The following is a 24,608-nucleotide window of genomic DNA, read 5'->3' on the forward strand; positions in this document are numbered from 1 at the left end:
AAAACTTCCTGTTCCTTATTGGATGGAAAAAGAAGATAATTATAAAATTCGATCCAAATCTAAGCAAGAATAAATGGAGTTCACTTTGGAATTAAAGGTATAATGGATTCATTATGTATTGAAATTGAAAATGAGATAAACGAAATAATAAATAACAAGGGATTATTGGTAGCAGAAAAGAACGTAGATCCAGATCCACACACATATAGCTTCTGGAATGACGAAGTGACTCGTGCTCAAAAAAATGGGGGGAAGACTCTTTATATCTAGATGATTTAAATCTTATATATACATATTAGTTCAAAATTATTACCCAAATATTAGGAGATCAGGGTGAAAATGATAAACAATTACTATCATCTCTAAGGAGAATGAAGAATGTAAAAGTGTAGATTATGAATTTTTGAGGAATTTTTTAAATACTCCACCGGTTGAAAAATATAAAAGTAAGACATTTAAAGTTATAGCATTTCGTACATTATGCAAAATTGAATCACAGATGTTAGAGAGTGAACGACATCTTGTTGTCGGAGGGCAATTCTTTAATCCGATTTCGAAACGTCGGTCGGTCCATGTTTTTTACAAATTTATCTACAAGTCCTTCCTAAACCAATAAATTCTTTTGTTTTTGTACCTACTTACAGAACTTGTAAACCTTTCTTTCAGCACGAATAAAATTTCAATATAAAAAAAGTATTTCAAATTGGATCGTTTACGACTCCAGCACCGATAGCACCAATTAAAATAATAACGGTAACGACATGTAAGCGTTTCATGAAGACATGTGGAGAGACATTAACAAACTTTTTGACTTATTCAAAATAAAATTTACTACTCAATTAAATTAAATTGATTTTAATATTATTTTGTATATCAGTTACACTTAATAAATATAAAAAATATAATAAAAATATAGACAATATTTTACAAAAGAGTTTATAATACAGTATTATACAGTATAAATTAATGGATGATTATTTCCATATTTGAAGTTTCTGTTGATGTGTCATTAATTTTTCGATCATTATTTTTATCTTTTGCATTCTCATCATTTTCATCATTATCATTTTTCTCATCGTTCTTATAATTCTCATCATCCTCATCTACTATTGTAGTGCTTGCCCATTCAAGGAATGACAATCTTTTCATTGACACAACTACTATTCTATCATCATCAATAATCTGGCTATAGGTTTGGTCATTAGAGGATAAATTAGAGAGTTTATGATCACTTTGAGTGAATTTCGATGATAATCCAAACTGTCGACCTGTACCCTCAATAGCGTGAACAATTTCAGCATCAATGGTGATTAAATAAGATAACAAAATGGTTACTATGCCTCTTGTAATTAGTGATGTTCCTTCTTCTAAAATAAAAAATATATCCAAAATAGCCAAAATATGAAAGATGAAAGATACTATTAATCGTAAAAAATTCCAATACATAACGGCTGAGAATAATGATATCTTGTTTTTTTTTAAAGATAATTGAGAAACATTTTTATTGGCTCTTTTTAATATAAAGATTAAACGTGCAGTCACATATATATCAATTACAAAGTCTACAATTATTCCTCCAATACCGTAAAGGGAATTAGCGGAAGTATCGTAATCACAAATAACCGTTCCACTTTCGGGAATATCTACAAAAGTTGATTTTTGAAGAATTAGGTATGGAATCTATAAAAGTAAAATTATTGGTTTAGTTGTTATTGTTTTAAAAAAGAGGAAGAAAGAAAAATATTCAAAATATTCTATTTTAACAGAAAATTTACCGTAAATGCGGTTCTAATTAAAAATAATAAAATGCATATCCATTTATCCCAGTCTTTTCCGCTCATTTCTATTTGCCTTATCCGCCATAATAAGAAAGCTGCTAATGATAATCTCGTTATGGTAGTCCCGGTAATTGAAAAGTGTACAAAGGCAGTGCATTGAATGAGTGTGGGTAATTTTGGAGTCATATAAAGGCCAAGAGTTCCGAAACTACGCATGATTTGACCAAAATTGAAAATAATTTTAAGAATACTTGAAGCATATACTTTGCGTATTTTATATAAAGCTATCGAAATGATCATGTTGTGAAAGCATATCTATAAAAGAGATAAAAGCAGTAAAATCATTAGTTAAAATTTAACACCAGCAGAGGGTTCGCCCACTTTGGACTCAAGGTAAATTTTCCACTTAGCTTTAAGAAATATTAATCAAAATTTTATCCTTAAAATTAATATCTTACCATCAAAATTGCTGCCGTCCAAAAGCCAGCAAATGCTTGGATCTGAATAAAATTCATATTCATTTCGATTTTTAGATTTAATGAAAAAAAAAAGAAAAAATTATGGAGCGTGTCTTTTTAAGTTCTAAAAATTTCATCCGTTCATAAATAAATAAAAATTCGGATTAAAATAAATCCGGCAAAATGGGCACTGTAAAAATAAATTGTGTTATTTATATTTACATTACATTGTATACATAACTGCTGTATTTTTTGTTTCTAATTAAGTTGAACAAAACATAAAAAGTTGTCAGCCATTGTAGATATTAACCTAATTTGTACTTCATTCAAAAAAAAAAATTTTATTTGATTTAAGGTCATAGCATTTAAAGATCTCATCACATAACTTCTTTCCGCATATGGTCACTATAGAAAACGGATCTAGGAATTAGCAGCAATTAAAGTTTTAATTTTTATGTTTTGTCATTGAGAACGTAAATGGTGTGAATTTATGTTTTCATTTTGCGTTAATGATATCGCAACTTATTTTTCTGACCGGTTGGTCAACGAATTTAGAAAGAAAAGAAAAGAATAGAAAATTAAATCATAGAATATATCTAAATAAATGTCAAAATTCTTAAAATGAATTGTTTTCAAGAAAACGTATTTTAAGCTTTTTGATTTTTTTGGACAATCGTGATGGCGGACTAAAAATATCACAAATATACTGTATATCACACTTTTCATTCCTTTTCTTATTCTCTACTAATAAAAATTATTACAGTATATTCTATTTTATGTCTTTGTATAATTCTTATATCGAGAGTTTATAGTATATGAAGTAAAATTATCATGAGAACTCCCCGCAACACTTTTACTATAAATATTTACTCAGCCGTACGATAATATAGAAACAGTGTGGTATGACTCAAAATTACGTACTACTTATTATTAATGTTGTGTAAGGTTGGTTATAAGTAACGATTATTATAGAATTACAACCTTTTAGCGGTTGTAATATTATGGCTGTAAATACTACACTATTGTGGTTAGCTAAAAGATGGTAATTTTGATTTACAACCATTATATTTACTTGACTTTTGGACTTACAATTATTTACGGAGACCAACACTTAATGTTGTGTGACTATGGCACTAATGGCAGGAACATTGTTCACTTTCCCATTACATTTAGAAAAATTGTTACCGCCAAAAAAAATTTAAATTTAGAAATCTTGTTAATTCATTCGAAGTCTATATTTTTTTTCAATAAATATATTTTTTTTTTTCAGCAAAATAAAATTCCAAAACAAAAAAATAAATAACGCTAACATTGTGATACTCTTCTTTTATTCTTATGGCATGTTTTGTCTCCTAAAATAAACATGAACACAAGTAACGAAAATATAAGGATTTACAACTAACTATCTAAATTTTTTACATAACGGATAACCTTTTTTAGGAATAATATATTTTTCAAGGAATTTGAATAATTTTAAGAAAACAACAATAATTTTAAAGTTAGCAGATCTTAGATATACTGGCAAAATAGAACAATCTCTTTTCTGTAAAAAGAATAATATACATGTATATTTCAAAAATAATATTCCTTTTTAATCAAACTATGTAAACTATGTGTAAAATAAATTTTTTATTTTTGTAACACAATTTTACCGGTTATTAACAAAATAAAAAATCTGGTATGTTACATTTGGATTAGAAATTCCAATGCATATTAGGCAGAAAAGTTACAATAAATGAATAAACACTTTCTTATTATTTTTTCTCTCAATACAAATCATAGTACAATGCCAACTAAAAGCAAAAAAAAGCGCCGTGACAACAACTAAAAGACTTCCTGAAACTATAATATCAATTCCAAGAAACTTTTAAGCTTCTATAACACGTGAACGCAAAAGCCATATCAGACATTTGGGAACGAATGTCTGAAAGTGAAAAAATCAAAGATTTATACGCGGAAAATATTGATGGCAAAAAATTGGGCAGTCAGTTTTTCGCTTCGAGCAAACACACGTGAATGCAAAAGTCGCATCAGCTGTCAACTAGGAATTTTAATCGCATCATATCAAACACTTTACACTTTATTTAAGTTCGTAAGTAATTTGTATTACTGTATATAGGCTTATCCACCAAAAAATGGGCATTAATTAGGATATATCACGAGAGTGCCAGAGTGGGTACTGCAATCAATACCGAAATAATCATACCAAAATAAAAAAATTTATGTTACTTAAGAGACTAATTTACCCTTTAATAAGGAACATGAATAATTCAGAAATTCAAAAAACGCGAAAAAATATTTTTTTTTTAAAAAGCATTTATTTTTTTATAATTTTATTATTCCTGAAAGTTATATATAAAACATATCGGTTCTATATAATTAACATATATACACTTACTAACGATTACGAAAATTATCAATGGCGTTCTCGTGAAAATGAAAATGAGTAAATAATGTGTACATCGCTTGTTTACCAATTCCCAATATTTCTCCTTTCATAACGAAAGGTTTATTTACTGCGGAAATGATTTCGATGAACTTTAATATCCAAACTTTAATTCCTTTTTGAACGTGAATTTCTAAGAACAGTTAAGGAAAAGGATTTAGAAATTTAGAGAGTATATCATGTAAGAAAATAAGAAGTTTAATTAAAAATTTTCCAATTAGGTTACGAAACAATTCATATGTTAATCACTGCAGTCTACGAGTAAGTCACTTGAATTCGACGATCGGAAATTATGAATATTTTAGGGGCGTAGCTTTATATTTATTTTTAGTTAGTTATGGACTTATGGTCCTCCACGACCATAAACTGATTATGACAGGAATCAGGATACATAGTTGTCTAATAAATATATTTTTAGCTCATTAATTATACCTCTACCAAGACCTCTTGCAGGTAAAGCTGCGGGACCTAATGGTGCATGCTTCCGAGAATCCGGTATTTTGTCCGCATACAAAATACGAAAGAAAAAAGTCAAATGAGCCTACCCAAAAGGAGAACGAAGCGATAAAAGAACAAGGAAGGTTGAAAATTTTAATGGTAACTTCAATAGGTGAGGAGAAAAATCGGAAAAGTTAATGGTAACCTTAGTGGTTATGAAAGATGACGTTAAGAAATTTTGAGGATATGAGGGATGAACAGAGGTACCTAAGTGGTCAAGGTTGAGAGGTATAAGAGGTTAATTTAATAAACCTTAGCTGTTAGTGGTTAATTGTTTTAATAATCATACCAACCCTAAGAGGGTTTTGGCCTAGCGCCGGATTATTTATCATCCAATGATAATAATGTTTTTATGCATTATAAGCATCAACCAATAATCCTACCTGAGACTATTGCTTGATGACTATTTCGGGAGCTAAATATTATATATATATTAGCAGTTATGCAACTATACATGGGCTTTATGCATTTTTTGGTCAAGTTATGTATGATTAACAAACAAATATTTTATTCAATTATTAATTTCTAAAAGTTAACATTTTACAGCTAAAATTCTGTTACTTTCGCTATAAAACCTATATAAATTATTGTTGTTGTTGAGATAAAGGATTTTGTTGACTTAGATTATTATTATACAAAGTATTATTTGTATCAGAAATACTAGTTGTACTTGATTGTGGTGGAACTGTAATCATTAAACCTTCTTGTTGTTGCTGCGTAGCTGTAGCAGAAATCGGTGTATACATTGAATTTGTATTTAAATTATCAAATCCTACTCTCATATCTCGTATCGTTTGATTATTAAGATTATTCATGACGTCAGTTGTAGAAGTCAAAGTCGCTCTTTCTTTAGATAATTTATCCCGAATACCATTTAAATAATGTACATCAACAACATATTCTTGTAAAAATAATTCCAAACTATCAATTCTTGTTAAAATCAATTTATTTTGTTCAGCTGAAGAAAGAGCATGTTTTGAAGGATGATTTTTAATATCAGGATTTATTGTATCAAAGAATGGAATAGTTGGTAAAGTCTTTTCAAGCTTTTTTTGTGTTAATCGAGAAAATCCGCAGCAATATGATTGTACAACTCCCCATGGTCGTAACGTGTCCGCGCCTATCAAGAAATAAAGTTTTATATATATATAGCATACATATTTATAATTTTTTTATGAAATAAGAAAATTAAACTTACCAAAAAGTAATGCGTATACTGCTGCTGCTAATCCCCACGCACCACCTATTAAACCTACACCACCTAAGTACTATATGTGATTGAATTTCAATTTAATTAATGGAACACTTAAATATTGATAAATAAAGCAATAAATTACTCACCGTACGATTTCTTTTCGAAAAGAAGAAATTATTAATATATAATTAGTGACTAGTAAATAATGATTTACAAACAAATCATACAAAATACAAACAATGATACTCACCTAACTTCTTTGTTTATCTGAACGGTATTACCCTTAGGATGTACACTAAACAATACCGAATTGTTACCCAAATTTATTGGTAATAAAGTTGCCACTAAAAAAAAAAAAAAAAATAAATTAAAATTAAAATTAAAGTTAAAAATTTAGAAAAAAATTTTAGCAATAAAAAACTTACATAAAGTAGATTCAATATGTGATTTATTTTCATAACTAGGAGGAAAACCAAAATCATTCATCCAATTTGGTCTTATAACCTCCTCAATTTTACGATTATATACAAATTGGTAGAGCTACAAAAAAGAGTTCGTTAAAATCTCTGATTTTATAATAGCTAAAATGGTAATAAATTATACCTGGTTTAGAACCAAAGTATACGTGTTCATCGTGATAATTGAATTATCAAAACTTGAAATTGATTTAATAGCTTCTGGAGTAGTTAATTCATAATATCTCTTTTCCTTAATATAGTTAGTAAGAGGATCATAATCTAAATTTATTTATAAATATTATCAAATATTTTAATTAACGGTCCAGGACATCGGACTTCACTTCGGAGGTTTTACTTTAACTTTACCTGAATCGAAAGCTATTATGTCAATCATCGCTTGAATCGGTTGATCAGGAGTGTAATTAACATCATTAATTACAAGTACAATATTTAAATACATCATCCCACTTGCTTTACTATCATATTTATAAAAGAAGACATCTGGTGATGGTTGGTAAAATCCAAAATAAAGTTGGGCTGGCCCATATTTTTCATCAGGGTGAGTTATATCTGACTTACAATCTACCGAAGTAGGTTGTGTAGCATTAATTTCTAAGAATAAAAAAATTAAGAGTGTTTTTAAAAAAATTGTAAATATAATTAAATTTAATTAAAAGTATAATGAACTTACGATAATATTCTTCATGACAGGTTGTTATCGTGAAATTAAAGTTAGATTTAAAAATAAAGCCTAAAAAATTTTACCATTCAATCATTATAATGACTCAATTGACTCATGTAACGAAAAAAAAAAATTGTCAAAATAAATTCGTTAATTACTTGGAGGGGGAATAGCATTAGAATCAACAAAAGAAGTTTTGACGATTGGAGCATCTTGGACTACATCAATTATTACCATAGAGAGATAACCTGTTAAACAAGCTACAAGTATGATCATCATCATAAGTTTTAATAATAAGAGAGTCGTAGGCTCACTACGACGATGTCCACGAAATAATTCTGCTAAATTCATGATTTATAAGTTAAAGAGCAAAATTATCGTGAAAACGTAGTTAATTTATCTCATATGCATTAAGTTCCACAAATTACATTTATTTTTCTATAAAAAGTAATATTACAATAAGATGCATAGTGTCATCATTATAAAACCAAAAAAAAGCTATCCAATTATATTAATTAATATACGGGTTAATCAAATGAATTTTTTAAATAATATTAATTATATAGGAGATAATCTTAATAAGTTATATTATTCAGAAAAAATCCTGAAGAGTTTCATCGACGTTTCATCTCACCGGCGTTCATCTCAATGACACATATGGCAAATTTTCTTGTCGTTGCTGTACTACTGTAATAGGAACCAGTGAGTATATTGAATTCGATTATCAATTATCAAAATCCTCCTCCAATATTTTGTATTCGGATATAAGCGAACTCTAATTTGTACATTTTATCATCATAAATATCCTCCTAATTAGAATCTATTCTATGTAAGCGAATTTTTTTTAACATTATTAAATATTAATATAATTCAATTTCAATTTTGATATATACATTTTTTTTTTACTAGAGATGCGTAAATCATTACTTTCTAATAGATGATACGCGGGGTTAGTAGCAACAATACTGAATACGCATTTCTTTTTGATTTTTTATAACAACAATATATATCATGTAAAACATTTATTCCTTTATGGGCGCGGATACATTACGTTGTACAATTTTATTACTGCAGATTTTCTCGCTTAAAAAAGCTTCCCAATAATTCTCATATATACCCTTCAAAGCACGATTCACCAACTGAATGAATTGATAATTTAGTATTATTTTTTCGGAAGTACATTATTTATATTGTTTAGATGATGGTATTTATAAATTTTGAAACTATGAATATCAAACATTGAGGAGTCTAGATATTCCCATTTTGTAGTTCCAAATTAACTATTTAATATTTATCTATAGAGAATACTAAAATAAGATGTGATTGTTTATTGTGAAACCATGATCATCACTGTGTAAAACGAAAAAAAGAGCGCGACACAAAATTTACATGTGCATGTGTATGATGTGAAAAGAAATTTAAACTAATAAATTCTTGAAAGTACAATAATTTCCACACCCTTTACACCTTCAATTTTTTTTTTCGTTTTTGCTCATCAACACAAAATCAATAATGTATAAAAATTTAAATTATTATATGATACTTATTATATTAAGTCAATTATTTAATATAATAATAGCATATGGACAGAAATTTATACCAGAACCTAGATTGGGAGTTGTATCAGTGCTTATTGAAGATAGAATATATTATATAGGAGGAGATGATCCTAGTAAAACACATTCAGAAGCAAATCCCGAAAATGATATTTTTTATCTTGATCTTAATATTAAAGAAAATTTTTTAACATGGGTAGATTTGAAAGTAAAATTTCCAATTATTTCCGGACATGCTGCCGATGTCGGAGGCATTAATCAAGATTCAATATTTATTATAGGAGGTAACCATTATGATGAAAAAAATACGAATTATTTTTATAGGTTTGATACTAAGACAAATGAATTAAGTGTACCAGTAATTCAAGGAAAGGCACCACCAACACGCGTAGCAAGGAATTCTGTTAGTTATGAAGGAAAAATGTATTTGTTTGGCGGGCGAGCGTATACTCCGGTCGGTTCAGCTTTAATATATGTCAATCAATTGGATATATTTGACACGGTCAACTTAATTTGGCAAGTTGGTAGCATAGTTAATTCTCCCGGTACATTATCCGGATATACGGCAACATTAGTTAATGGAATTATTTATTATATTGGAGGTAGATCACAACAGTATGCTTTTTCTCCAATGACCGAGGTATGTAAATAAAGTTTAATAATAAAGTATTTGGAAATATATTTAATAATTTAGAATAATTATTATAATAGATTTATCAATATGACATTGTCGCTGATAAATGGTCTTTAAAAGTAAGTTGTAACATTGTATCAAAATATTAACGCCACAAAGTTTTAATATAAGGAATTTTGCTAATCTTTTTTTTTTAGAAAGCTACAACTGCAGATACTAATGCTATTCCAGGACCTAGAGCTGCTCATTCAGCTGTCCTATGTAAATTATCTATTCATCTTTTCTTTCTCTTGCTTTTTTTTTTCAAATTATAAAATATTAATTAAATTCTCTCATTTTGTAGTTGATGGTAAAATTTATGTATACGGAGGATTGTACTTTAATGCTGATACACCATATGATGTACCAGCTAAAGAAACATTCGTTATGTTGGATACTGTTACTTTAGTATGGTCGGTACCACCATACAATAGTACTAACGCACCAAAACTTGCTTATCATTCTGCTTCATTAAAAGGAGCACTTCTGATATTCGCTTTTGGTAAGTTGTTTTTTTTTTAAGATATAATTCATGTCGGTGTAATCTTATTTAATTTATTATTATTATTTTTCTTAGGAATACAGACGGATTTGCCGCAAGCTGAAAATAAAAATAATAATTCGACTTATTATTTTTACCTAAATAAACCAATTATTGACTGGAGTTCAGAACCCTTATCAGGAACAAAACAACTAAGCCCATCATCAACGATAAGCATAGTAACAAAAACACCAGATACCCCTACAGAAACAGCTTTACCTTCTTCACAATATACGATGGGTAAAATGGTAATCGTTGGGACATCAGTTGCATCAGTACTAGTTGTTCTAACAATAATTGTAGCATGTTCATTAATTTATAAGCGCATAAAGAGTAATCAGAAAATTAAAAGAGAATCCAATAATCCAGATGGTCAAGGTGCTTTTAACGGAGTCGAAATTCCACCTGATGGTAATAAACATTCATATCTTCAACAATATCCTCCTGTATATCCTCCCGTATATCAACAATTTGCACCCCAACAATTACAACCACATTCTATAACGGGAATGCCGTCACCTCCAATTCAACAGCACTAGGGTATTCATATTTGTTTATCTCACTTTCACAAGCTTACGTTAATTATTATGTAAATTAATCTAATAATTATGTTTAAATTATACTTTAATTAGTTGCTTGTATGGTTTAAAATTTTAAATTCTATTTAATAGTACGATAATTTTTTTTACCATATACATTTATTTAATTTTCTTTCGCGTAACAAACATAAAAAATGTAGAGTGTTCTTTGAAATTTGAATTTACTATAAAGTTCGTATCAATGTCTATTTTTGGTTACATGTTTTGTTTAGTCTTTGCAAGAAAATATTTTATGGATATTTTACGATGTTGTATTTATATTGATTAACGTCATCGTACATTGTACGGCCGCAAATAAACCATCGATATTCAATATTGTACGCAAATAAACTATTGATATCAATATTGTATGATAATGAAAATATCGGTCAAATATATATATTATTGGATATATCACAGGACCGAATGATTGGCTAAAATGGGTCACGTAGTGGCTAATTTCACCAATGAAAGGCAATATAACCCACATCCAAAAATGTTATCGTTCTGACGGTTTTTGATCGTGCATTTAATATTTAATATTTATATCATAAATAAGTTTTCTATAAATTTCATTTTTATGCTATTTTTAATCCACTTTATAAGCTTTATTTAAACTTTTCCTATAAAAAATTTCATTTACACTAAATTTTTCTCCACTTTATTAACTTTATTATATCAATCATGTATTATTGCTATGTCTAATAAAAATAGCGGTCTATGAAAATCTGATCCTATTGGGCTGGACGATAATAAATAATTAAATAAATAAAAATTTTCCACTTCAAAGATCATATTTTATTACATCTTTAGTCGAACACAATGAATTTATTCCAGCTACAATTGATAGTTTATTAATTATTTTTTACAATATATTTTGTTGACGTGCAATTTTTAGATTAATTCGATATAACAAGATTAAAGTGAATTCTACTGATGGTATGAGTATTATGAATCAACTATACCTGGTTAAATAATATCACGTGATATATTTTATCAAATTATGAGATCATATGATGTACATATATGCTTACCATAGTAAATTATGACGTGATACACTCTACCTTTAAAATTATAAGAAAAAAAAGACGTTCTGTAAATTACTCATATAATTTCATGATCCAAAAAATCAAAAATAAATATATATATTCTTATTTTAATATTGTAATACATGTTAAAAATAAATTTCATGACGCGGCCTAGAATTACACGATGACGTTCTATACTATGAACAGTATGAACAAACCAACATACGTCCATTTAACCCTCTTGCTCTTACAATGCCAGACAATCCTCGGACTTTCATGTAAACTCTGCCTGCTAAATTCGATGACAAACGTGCTTAAAATCTCACAGTATAAGGCAGGGAATAGATACCAGTCATGCCGCCGGTCAAAGTCCCATCTTGATTTTGTTTTTTCTTATTGTCATTTGATATTCTGAGCAAAGCACATAGGGACTTTACGATATTTGTCTTCGGTGAAGCAAATAAGATTTCCATTTCTCTGGAAAAATCTATAAGAGGAAGTATTAAAGGATAATAAAAAAAATTTTTGATAATAATAAATATTTACTGATTATAGTAGCTATTCTCTGTTTAATTAAGGACAGAATATTAGATGTTGTTAGGGAAAAATTAGCTAGTGATGATATACAGTACGATTTTTTTACAGTTTACTTACTGATCACGAATTAAAACTCTATGTACGTATTAATTTTAAATTTTCATATTATATAATTTTATATTATCGTAGTATAACTAGGTAACGATGACCGTTAGACGTCCGAAGCGGGCGTCACGCTGCTTTTCCAAAGTAAAATCTTATTAGTGTTATATTTTGCAACGATTTATAAACATTATCCTTATTGTCAAACTCAATTGTTAAAGTTTTTTATTGATAAGGCCGGGCAAAAAAAAAAATTTAGATTCTCGTGACCCGGCCGGGTCATTTTTTATTTTAATTTTATTTCTATTATATAGACAGTGATCAGGAACTACAAACAGAACGAATTACAAGTAAGACGAAACTATAACAAAGCTAATGCAAGTATGTCCAATCCCCCAGAGCAAAAGGAATCGCCACGCCTCTTATTCAAAATGAATCCTAGGCAAGGCCAGATCTACGAACATTAGACGCCGAAAAAAAAAAGAAAAGAATTAAAAGAAAGTACATACGAATGAAAATTAAAAAATTTAGAAAAAAAATTAAAATAACCTAGATATGGACTAATAGAATAAAAAAAGACTGTCTGTTATCACAGTCCTGAATAAATGAAGTCCAACCACCCGCATGTAAATAATTAGATGTAGTGAGGATATCCATCGAGGAACAAAATGATCATTTGGCCTCTGGGGTTGTAGATAAGTGATACGGTAGCGATCATCGTATCGGTCCTGTTGATTTCGAACGCCAAAACAGAAAGGTGGCGTATTAGTCCGATGGAGAGAAGGTAAAGTAGTTTGCGCACGAACGGTTCTTTTCGTTCGTTTGTTGTTCGCCCGACGTTTAGCACGTCGTAGTTTAATTTTCTTTGCGTAAATACCGGTACGCTTTTCCCATGTAACCATGGATTCTGTGTGTCGTCTCCAAACGTGAGTAGAAAAATTCAAATGTATCAACTTCATAACATCCATAACAATAGAGGAAGTATGTGAAGATTTGTGAGTATGAGAGTGAATTAAATCGATAAGAGATTGAGGAACCACACTGTGGATGATCAAGTAAACAGGATGAGTATCGTCAGCCACTAGTGAAAATAATAAAGAATTTTCTAGATCTCGGGTAAAGTCGAATTAGTAAAAAAGGTGGTTTAATTCAGTCGTAAGACGTTTGTAGATAAGTTCTTTCGCGTCCTTAAGGACATTAGTTAATGGTTGAACTAGTTCCGGACAGAAGCCGAGATGTTGATTGTCACCATCCGTTTGCCCGCACAAGGGACACTTGATAGGTAACAAATTGCGAGAATAAAGTGATGGATAGTGGGCCGATAAAACATCGCCACACGGTAAAAAATGATTAAGACTTTTGATTTTAAAAGATTGTTTTTTGGATTTGTCCGAACTACAGACATCTGGTGTATAGTTGTAATGTTGCCAAGTCTTTGTATAGGTCCAAGTGTCCAACTAATATCTTGGACAGGATGATGTTCAAAAATAGATTATAGTTTGTTATTTGAAGTAAACAAATCAAAAGTGATAGCGTCCGTTATATTTTGACAAAATTTTCGTATGTCGCGGTCGATAGGACCGATACAATCCCACATGGGTATCATAGCCCCATCAGGAATGAATTGAGGGTTAATGGTGATCGGGGACGCGTCCAGCGGTCCAGGCCCTTGCCAGCTTCCAAATCAGCTAAATCGTTGTATAAATCGCCCGAGTGCGCCTTAACTTTAAAAAGAAGACAAGTAAGATTCTTTTTTCCAGTTAAATTTTTGATTAAACGCCAAACGTCGTGATTAGGGATTTTGAGAATTTTCCGCATCGATACAAGAGGATCATCAACGCGTTGAAAAGTGTGGACACAGTTCATTGAGTCCGTATAAATCTTAACAACAGAATCGGGTGGAACCACCATTAAAATTGCATAAGCTTCAGCTTTCGAAGATGATGATGGTGATAAAGAAGTTCCTCCGAAGAAAGAAATTTTCAAATCGGAGTTTGTATCATTTTTATGGACCCAACCAAAGCCCATGTTAGTGGTGGTAGTATTACCATAAGACGGGTTGGGATTCCCTGAACCAGGCGGGCGAAAAGCACCATCTGTATAAAAGTTAATTCCTGAAAACCGGAAAAATCTCTGATAAAGTAACGAGTTTAGTAATGGTGATGGGATCCCCTATCAAAAATCGATTGATATCTTGAGATTGAACACTTTGAGAACTTAAAGCTGGAGTTTCATCCGCTAATGATATAATAGGATCAGTAGTATGCGCTACTGCTGGTCGATTGGAATTAGAATTAATTGTAAAAATGTTGAAGGCATTAGCCCTCAAACTAAATAGTGAACGTTATGAAAAGACACAATGTTTAGGCAGAGTTGAAGTGTTGATTTTGGGTTTGAATGACTTTCCATGTATATCGATCTTGTAAAGTTGATGAGTTGCCGTAACTGTGACGCACAAAGGTCTTTGATCGCGGTAGTAGGGTATATGCAACGGACAACCTTTACAGGGTTTTAGAATAGGAGTACAACTCCAGGGAATATTTTGATGTAATTGATCTTCGGTACTGATATGAGGTATAAAATGTTCACGGTAAGTTACCGAAATACAGTTAACTTCGTTAACCCTTTCCATAGATAACATCGTTGTCTAGAGTGGACCATGAAGATGACCATTTTTTTTTTAGGTCGGTGGTATAGTTTATCTACAATTTTAGGGTGTCTGTAAGGGATACTAGTGATTGCAGGTGAAGTTAATGGGTTAACGAGACGGCGAGTTGAGTTAGAAAGCGTCGCCTCGACGGGTCAGTTTTTCGAAAAATGGAAATTTTTTTTTTATAAAAAATTTTATCACGTGATTTTAAGTTTTGGCCAACGTGCGTAAAAAAAATTTTACATATGAAAAAATTTTACATAAATAAAAAAAAATGCCGACCGGGTCATTTTTAAATTTTATGTCACGAGAATCTAAAAATTTTTTTTGCCCGGCCTAAATAGTTTAATAAAATAATTTAACATAATTATAAATTAAATACCGAAATTAAATAATATGTAATTTTAGACTATTTGTAATAATAAATAAAATTTCGTTAATATTTAATCATTGAAATCAATCGCTTTTTTTCAGACAATCTCTTTTTGCAACCTCTTACATTTTTTAATGCGTTGAAGTCTTTCAAACGAAAATGGCTTAAAAAGTAGCACGGACCCTACAATTTTGCGTTTTCTAATGATAAATACAGGCTGGCTATCCATTTTATATTTTTATTTATTATTTTAAGATTTCACAAGATATAAGTTATATTTTTTCATTTATTATATTTTTTCGTTTATTATTAATGAATCTTATATTACATGAAGAAATAATTTAAAAACAACTAAATTTATTATATACATCTTAAGAAGGTTAAACTAAAATTTAATAAAGTCTAAGTAAAGCTTAAATAAAGTATATGCATTGTTATATATGGTCACGCGTATATACGTGTGGGCAGACGAACATTGCATGCTTTTGCGTAGAATGTAAAAGTCCTCCGCTCCGCTTCGGACAATAATTTAATGGTGATGACTTTCTTAAATATGAATTTGAAATGTATAAACATTTTAAATTATACAATAATTACTGAGAGTTTCACGACTTTGATTTTCACAGATTAATAAAATCGTTGAATTATTTAATTTTCGGATGAGTGAATAATTATATATGGATTTTTTTACTTAATAGTTTATCCACATTAATTTATTCATATATATATCTGATATATCAATAACAATGTAGTTACAGTATATTTGAGTTTTTTTTAAAAAAAATGTAAGTATATATAAATAACAGAATATAATTCAGAGATATTAAATGAACATATATAAATATTATACAAGGACGGAGAAGTTTTTTAAAAAATAAAACCTCGCTCTGATAAATTAATGTATTTTGGTACGGTTTAATTTACTTTACGATGGCTATATTTTAAATCGTACATTTATTTTCATCATCTCACAAATCATTGATTTTTTATCTTAGAATCGTTTTTATTTTTCAAAATTTTAAGAATTAACTATTATTAATTCTCAAATATTTTTTCGACTATAGGGACTCTTTTACGTATAGCAAAACCTAGATTACGTCTAGGGATGGAATCGGTTCAAAATGAGTCGACTCGAGTCGATTCTAGAACCGATCTTAAATTTAAAAGATTCTGGATCTCTTGGGCTTAAAACTACTTTTAATCATAAAAACCGTTCTGAACTTCAACCGGACTACTTCAAGAACTGACTCAAATTGAGTCATCTGACGATTACACACCAACTATCATTTGAAGGCCAATCAAAATTTTTCTGATTGATCATAATCACATGCTCTACTTGTGTCTTAAATATAGCTCACCGACGAACCGATTTCCATCCCTAATTACGTCATAATTTAAATCTAAGTTTTGAATAAAAACAATCTGGCGAATGAGGAAATGTGAAATATCTCGTGACCCATATTTTTTTTTTCTTACGAATTCATACAAGAATTAAACAAATTTCAGTTTAATTTTATTATATTTATTATATTTATTATCGATTTAAAATAAAAAGTCTAAGATAAATATAATTATATGTAGCCTCTATGTATTCTATTTAAGAAACAATTACAGTATCATTACCTTGGATTTGGACAATGTCCAATTGATTTAATTGGATATTGGGCATCCAATTGGACAATTGGACATATATCCAAATCCAATTGGACAATGTCCATATTGTTCAAATCATATAATATAAAAAATAATTGGACAATTGGACATACTGTATGTCCAATTGAATATCCAATTGGATGTCCAAATGTCCAATTGAACAAATTTCCAACACTGAATTCATTACAGACAAAAAAAAGCTTAAATTACGATGTTAAATTTTATTGTAATAAATTCGAAGGTATTTTTTCGAAAATACTGTATATGTTTTATATCTTATAATTTATAAATCATTAAGAATTGAACGTGTAAAATTATAATAGATCCAAAATAAAAACTTTATACATGTACGTATATATATATATATATATTAATTGAACCTGATAAAGCAAAAAAAAACAAAAAATTTTAATTTTAAGACGAAAAAAGTTGACTGCTAATAAAATCAGATGATATACTCCATAAGAGTCATGTATTTTTTCCCGACCACACATTACGACTATAATTTCGTATTATCCTTACGGAAATTCTGAATTCCGCATCAGTGTCTTATGTTTATTGCAAACCTCTTGTAGCAATGCTTTAATACATATGATCAAAGATATTTTAATCGCGCGTTATATATTTTAAACTTCGAAAATTTATTCGACGTTTATTAAAACAGGACGCCCAATATTACTAGTATTTATATCAAAAAAATTTTATTTAAGGATATTTATTATTTATATATGACTACAATCATATTTAATTTATTACAGTAAGCGAAAAAGAACATTGTAAAGTGCGGAAAGTGTTGTAATTCGTTAGACGCAATAACTAATCGTGAAATTAATTCAATATTTTTTTAAAACGAAAAAAAATAAACATTCAAAGAAAACTAATTAGAACTACGTTAGATTAACGTTAATATAGTATCCTGTAAGTATAAGTAAGTCATAAAAAAAAAATAATCCGTTTTTAATCCTTCCTAATTTATACAACTCCGTTACAAATAATAGTAATAATAGTAATAATAGTAATAATAAAATTCCACCAAATAGAATATATATATATAGTAGATATAATAGGTTTTTAATTATTAATAGCACCAATATTAATCTTCATATGTGAATATTAAGATTTAGATAAAGCGAATTCAATTCGTAGAATACGTTGGGTAATAATAAGTTTGACTTATTTTTAAGTAGAGAAGCATCTGATGCAACTTCTACTACCTCAACTATATATACTGCCAATACTACAATATCGATTACTACTACTGCATTAAAAGCAATAATAACAACAGGTCTAACAGTGGAAGTTGATAGGTTCATTTTGATTAGATTTGTTTTTAAGCTTTTCGAGAATTGATTTGTTTGATTTTTTTTTGATTTATTTGATATAAGTGTGATTTGTTTTTGTTCTTGAACCTTTTTTTATTACAAGGGCGAAATCAAAGCGTATTTATAAAACAAATTTTAGACGTTCAAGTCATATGATTAAAGCATAGATTAATTTATTTTTCGCCATTATCTCCTTTCCTACATATTGCATAACTCATTTTTAATGTCTAACTATCTTAAGTAATTTATTTTTCACCGTTATCTCTTTCCTACGCATTGCATTGTTCATTTTTAATATTATTCTCCCGTTAATATTATTATTACTTATCTTTTTTATCTTTTGTAGTTTATTTTTAACCTTTGCCATTATCTTCCTTTTCTAAGCATTAATATTCTCCCGGTGATGTTTTTATTTTTTTTTTATCTTTTATGTAGTTAATTTTTAACCTTCGCCATTATTTTCTTTTCTGAGCATTGCATTGTTCATTCTTAATAATGGGTTTCATTTTTTTACCTTTACGTAATTTAATTTTAACCTTTACCATTATCTTCTTTTCTAAGCATTGCATTGTTCGTTTTTAATATTCTCCCGTTGACGTTTCAAATATAACAATTTTAAAATAGTACTATGCAGTCTTTACTATTTTTTTGCTCGACCAATCAATGGTGATGGATTTGCGGATGATCACATGCCTATTTATAATCACAATTGCAAGTATGAATAATACTTACCGTACAACTAATAAACGCACTATAAGAGCCCTGTTATTAGCTTTGTTTAATGAATTAAATAGATATAAATTAAATAGACAATACGATAAAAATCAATTTATTTATATTCAAATATACGAAAATATCTTCAAAGAAAATATTTACTAAATAATATGCCTTTCATTAAGATTTTAATTTATATTGAATATTAATAGGAAAAAATTCCCAATAAATATTAAGTAATTTTGGAAAATGCAGTACTTATTTTACCCGTTAATTACAGGATTGACCCGCCGCTTCTTATAGTAGGTATCTGCTATAGTAAACAACAGGTATCTGCCAAAGTAAACGGCAGGTACCCGATACTTTTTCAGCGGTCTCCTGATCTTTTTTTTGGGGTATATTATAATTAATTTTGGCCGAATCTTTAAATTTCTTTCCATATTTGAAAATTCGGATTAATTTTATATTATGGCGGATTTATGAAATACCCCAAAATTTGTGCGTCATGTCAAATTAAATAAATATTTGACAGTGTTTTAGTTATTTAAGTCTCAAATTTATTAATGAACAGCCAAAATGAGCTCTAAAAAATTTTTTTGTACCCCCGAATCTTGCGTCTAACCAATTTTTCCAGTGTTAAAGGCGCGTCATTATTTGACATTTTTTAGGAAAAGAGCTTAATGTTTCTGTAATTCAATTTTAATTCCCAAGTGCGTAGCAGGGTTTTTGCCAAATTTCATAAATCCGCCGCAATGAATTATTAGTGGACTTGTTTTTCCATAACAGAGGTATTAGCGAATACCTGCTGTAATTAACAGCGGGTACCTTCCGTTTCTTATGACGAGTACCCTTCATAACATATAACGTATACAACGCTATGAAATATAGCGTATTTAACGTTATTTTTTGCGACATGTTACCCTGAAATTGCATGTTAACCTGACAGAACAGGGACCTGCCGTAAAAAATAACGTATACGCGTAACGGTATACGCTGTATGCTATGGCTTTCCATAAACAATATAATGAGTGGCGTTTTATGGCAAGCCGTACTGGTCAAAAGACCGTCACTAATATAGCATGTACTCATTATAATTTAAGGCGTGTACCCGCTATAACTTACAGCAGGTTACCCTTGCATTATATTAATTTTTAGGGAGTGACTCACTGTATAAATTAACGAGTACCCGCTGTAACTTATGACAGGTACCTGCTATTTTTTGTTGCAGGTACCAGTTAATTTATAGAGCAGTTTCTTTAATTTTTTTATTCATAAAATCCAAATATTAGAAAGCTGTGACGTTTATAACCAGATTTATAGCCCTAGAAAAAAGGTTTGTACTAAATTTGTGCCAAACGGGCTAATCATACAACATTTATTCGAAATTTGTACTAAAAAATAATATAAAATTCGAACAAATTCTAAACAAATATCGTATGATTAACCCAATTGGCACAAATTTAGCACAAACTTTTTTATAGGGTAGGCTAATAAAATTTCATTAGAAAATTTCTAAAATTTCTAAAGTTTGTCATAATGTTAGCAAAAAAAAAATATTTTTATTATAAAAATCACACTTCTTAATACATTGATTTTGTGGGCCATTTTGTAGCAAGCGCCTGCCGTTTGTTATAGCAGATACCTGTCGCTAGTTATAGCAGGTACCCGTTAGTTTATACAGCAGGTTGCCCTATATCCTGTTAATTTCAGGGGTATCCCGCCGTAAAAAAACAACATATACACGCTACAAACTTTAACATGTATTCGCTGTATATTACTGCGCACTTTTGACCATAGCGGCTTTCCATAGCGTTTGAGCATCTATGCAATCAAAATTAGATTTATTAAATATAACCTTTATGAGACTAACTTATCAAATTGATTGAACAATATCAGATAATTTTTTAACAAGCATTTTATCTTTATAAATTGCTATATTTAGTCTAGTACTATTTTTTTTTTCCCTGCATACATAAAAAGTTGTAACGGTTTATTTAGGCTAAGTATAACTCTATTACAAATGTGTGTATTTTTATACTCCACTCCAACCAACCCAACCCCAACCCGTTCGTTTTAACTTTTTCCTACGTATTAACAATTTCTACTATTGATTCAACTACTGAATCAGACAATGCATATGAAAGAAAGTTTATATGGAAGAAGAGATTTAAGGATAAATTTAAAAAATTGGACTAGCGGAAATAAAGATGAATTTATAGAACAATCACAGCTTAATGTTGGTTACGGTACATTTCGCCGAAAGGACGTTTCGCCGAAAAATAGGGCCAATATTATGCAGAGTTATAAATAACTCAGGCCAGAGATTATTTTTCGGCGAAATGGCTTTCGGCGAAATGTGGTTTGAAATATCGATCAGTAGCCACTACATTATTGCCTTAGAGGAGTAAGATAGAAAATAGAAAAGAACTTATCATATTTTTAATTTTCTTTTATGATAAAATGAATTATATGACGTTCATCAAATTTATATAAGCGTGAGTTTTCGGTTCTTCATGTCTCATCTCGTAATGATTTGAAGAATAAAAAACAATCACATTCAAATTCCATTTAAATTATTTTATCATGTTTTGCTTTTGCATTAAAAATAAAGCAGATATTTAATTTTTATTTTTTTCTTAATGTCCTAATTTTCTTTATTTAATTTATCTTATATATAATAAAAAATAACTTATTCTCTTAAAAAAAATTTGTTTTTAAACATAGATTGTTCTTATATTCTTAATTTGTAAAATTCGAAGAGACGAAAAGTTTAACGAATAATGTATTTGTGTCTAGTAAATAATCCTTATCGAAGTCATGTGTTTGTGATTATTAAGAACATTGCATTACATATTAGTACCATATTGTATAATATAGTTATTGGATAGGTAAAAATATTGGTCACCGTAGCCATCCAATAACTGTATTATTACGCATGCCACCCACCCAACTAATTTTAACAGTTTTTATATAAAAAGTCTAATTAAATTAACGTGCTAATTTTATATAACCCACCCTAGATACTACAAACAATACCTATTATATAATAACATTTAACAATAAAAATCTGTAAGTTCACCAAGATATATATTACTTGATTTTTCCAAAATTTCTGAGCTTTTTAAATAAGGTATAGAATCATTAAAAATCTTAATGTTTTTTAGACCAGTTGGTGCTGATCTATTTAATATTCTTAATAATTCTTTGATATTTTCTGCCCCTTGCTCATAATTCCCACAATTATCATCAATAATTAAATTTAACTTCTTCAAGTTTTGACAATTTCTTAGTAATATTTCAAATTCAACAAAATGTTCCAGTGATGATGGGAACACCAACATTAATACTTCAATTATAGGGCAATTTTCATAGATACTGCTGATTAATAAAAGAGTATCTTTGGTGTAGTTTTCATAATGATAATCATCATCATAATAACTATTATAATTTGGCAATATTTCCTTAATATATCCACCACTATTAGTGATTATATTAATTACCGCATTCATATTTATATAATCTATATGAAGTATTTCTAGATTATAATATATCGGCAGTAATGTTTCATTCTTTGAGCAATACTTATTGAGTATTAACGTTTTCAACTTGTGAAATTTTGGTAGTATTCTGAATAACATATGTTCTTCATGATAAAGTAATTGGAAGTATAATATTAAATGATTTATCATATCTGACTTTTTCTCTAAAGCGAGTATTATCTTGGTATAAGGGTCATTCGTAATATTATGTTCGGTTTTAAAATCATCTGTCCATTTAAAATATCTTAAAATTTTCTGAACTTTAATTAATTCAACTACTCCATCATTTACGTTATGAGTTTTATTAATAATGATCAACCTCTGTATATTTTGACAGTTATATGCTAATCCACAAAAGTATGAAGGATTAGTAGATGTATCGCACGTTAATTCACAAAGTGATTCAAGAAGAGCCTTAGTTTCTGGAAGATAAAATGAAAGCATTTGATGATCAATTGATATCATATTTAAATACTTCAAATTTGTACATTGTCTTATTAAGAAACTGCAAATTTTTCGTTGCAAAGAAGGTTTAATCATAGAAATTATTTTTTTTATAATTTCTATATTAATGCAATTGCAGAAAGATAGATAATTAAATGAAAGTTGTTGGTATGAAAAAAGTAAGTGACTTGGTAATAATATTTTAATATCTTGAGGTAAATAGAAACAAATAATGTTGAATAAAGAATTTTTATTACTATAAGTAATATTGTACTGCCAAGGGTTTTTCCATAAAATATGAACTGCGATTTCACACCAAAGTTTATTGATCATTAAACACGAAAATAAAGTTTTTGGATCATCTTGAAGTTCTTCAAGTATTAAAAAAAGAATATCACTATTGTATTTAATAGCCATTTTATTTTGTTTTAGGGGGGAAAAAAAAAAGATTGATAACAAAATTTAATAATGATAAAAATGAAGGGTAAAAATCCATCCTTATATAAAAAAAAATCAGCAATTTTTTGCCAAGGCTTTTACGTATAATGATTTATTTAAAGAGTAGGGGCTCGCGTATTCAATTCGTAATTTGTTTCAAAAAAAACGAGTGATTTTTCTTCTACATTAAATTTTATTATATAACATAAAATGATATCTTTATGAAATCAATATATGATAATGCGTTATCGTACAATTTTACTGGTCAAAATCAAATTTTTACTTTGTTAACTATATATATATATATAATAAATATTCTTATCCTTGGTGATTAAATAAGAATAGAAGGTTTAATAACATTCACTTTCAGAAATTTCATATTTTTTTCAATTATAAAATGTACATTCGGAATTATAAAAATAATAATAATAATGTGGCGATTGTGGCGTGCGCACAATTCGATCGTGTATCATCTAATTTTAATTTGTTGAAAATCAAAATCAATAAGCTTAAATTTGTGCATAAAAATGATCTCTGTTTAATATATGGCGTTAATATATAAATAAATTTTATTACTACATATAAATTGGATTAATGAAAATTTTATTTAAACACCATCAATATTTTCGATTACATATCATTAATGTGTAATATCCGATATCACCGATATCAGATAACGATCATTGTTTCTTATTTTGATGTATAAAGTATATGAGGTTTCAGTTAAAAATAACACTACTTTAAAATATTTATTTTTTGTATCGCAGCTTACGGTTATTTTGTATAATTTCTACTATTAAAGATGGTATATCGAAATAAAAGATTCAAGCTAAAAAAAATATGAGAACTTGTCTATTTTTATTTTTGAATGATAATAATGATAATAAAATAAACAATCTATGGAAAGTGCTTTTGACAGCAGTAGACTTAGTAGTTGTTTACAAC

General features: G+C 28.7%; 7 protein-coding genes across 7 annotated transcripts; 1 reads left to right on the top strand and 6 right to left on the bottom strand.

Moving 5' to 3' along the window:
- Window positions 1-963: 963 nt before the first annotated feature.
- Window positions 964-2,299, bottom strand: OCT59_001272 (uncharacterized protein; the record flags this gene model as incomplete). Its single annotated transcript, XM_025318951.2, has 3 exons — window positions 964-1,680; window positions 1,776-2,093; window positions 2,237-2,299. 3 exons carry the CDS (start codon window positions 2,297-2,299, stop codon window positions 964-966), a joined length of 1,098 nt encoding a protein of 365 aa, XP_025174947.1.
- A 3,465-nt stretch (window positions 2,300-5,764) lies between these two features.
- On the bottom strand, window positions 5,765-7,866 carry OCT59_001273 (uncharacterized protein; the record flags this gene model as incomplete). Its single annotated transcript, XM_066139440.1, has 9 exons — window positions 5,765-6,300; window positions 6,379-6,448; window positions 6,522-6,531; window positions 6,626-6,719; window positions 6,801-6,915; window positions 6,979-7,112; window positions 7,200-7,445; window positions 7,525-7,584; window positions 7,674-7,866. The coding sequence occupies 9 exons, from the start codon at window positions 7,864-7,866 to the stop codon at window positions 5,765-5,767; spliced, it is 1,458 nt and encodes a 485-aa protein (XP_065988843.1).
- A 1,161-nt stretch (window positions 7,867-9,027) lies between these two features.
- OCT59_001274 (uncharacterized protein) lies at window positions 9,028-10,824 on the top strand (the record flags this gene model as incomplete). The annotated part of the gene is made up of 5 exons (XM_025332243.2): window positions 9,028-9,711; window positions 9,783-9,824; window positions 9,903-9,966; window positions 10,049-10,246; window positions 10,322-10,824. 5 exons carry the CDS (start codon window positions 9,028-9,030, stop codon window positions 10,822-10,824), a joined length of 1,491 nt encoding a protein of 496 aa, XP_025174950.1.
- Window positions 10,825-13,090: 2,266 nt separating this feature from the next.
- On the bottom strand, window positions 13,091-13,498 carry OCT59_001275 (uncharacterized protein; the record flags this gene model as incomplete). The annotated part of the gene is made up of 1 exon (XM_066139441.1): window positions 13,091-13,498. The coding sequence occupies one exon, from the start codon at window positions 13,496-13,498 to the stop codon at window positions 13,091-13,093; it is 408 nt and encodes a 135-aa protein (XP_065988844.1).
- A 1,139-nt stretch (window positions 13,499-14,637) lies between these two features.
- OCT59_001276 (uncharacterized protein) lies at window positions 14,638-15,171 on the bottom strand (the record flags this gene model as incomplete). Its single annotated transcript, XM_066139443.1, has 2 exons — window positions 14,638-14,860; window positions 14,933-15,171. The coding sequence occupies 2 exons, from the start codon at window positions 15,169-15,171 to the stop codon at window positions 14,638-14,640; spliced, it is 462 nt and encodes a 153-aa protein (XP_065988845.1).
- Window positions 15,172-18,306: 3,135 nt separating this feature from the next.
- OCT59_001277 (uncharacterized protein) lies at window positions 18,307-18,519 on the bottom strand (the record flags this gene model as incomplete). The annotated part of the gene is made up of 1 exon (XM_066139444.1): window positions 18,307-18,519. The coding sequence occupies one exon, from the start codon at window positions 18,517-18,519 to the stop codon at window positions 18,307-18,309; it is 213 nt and encodes a 70-aa protein (XP_065988846.1).
- A 3,776-nt stretch (window positions 18,520-22,295) lies between these two features.
- On the bottom strand, window positions 22,296-23,246 carry OCT59_001278 (uncharacterized protein; the record flags this gene model as incomplete). The annotated part of the gene is made up of 1 exon (XM_066139445.1): window positions 22,296-23,246. One exon carries the CDS (start codon window positions 23,244-23,246, stop codon window positions 22,296-22,298), a length of 951 nt encoding a protein of 316 aa, XP_065988847.1.
- Between the last annotated feature and the right edge of the window lie 1,362 nt (window positions 23,247-24,608).

This window comes from Rhizophagus irregularis, chromosome 1 (genome assembly GCF_026210795.1).
Source record: "Rhizophagus irregularis chromosome 1, complete sequence".
NCBI lineage: Eukaryota > Fungi > Glomeromycota > Glomeromycetes > Glomerales > Glomeraceae > Rhizophagus > Rhizophagus irregularis.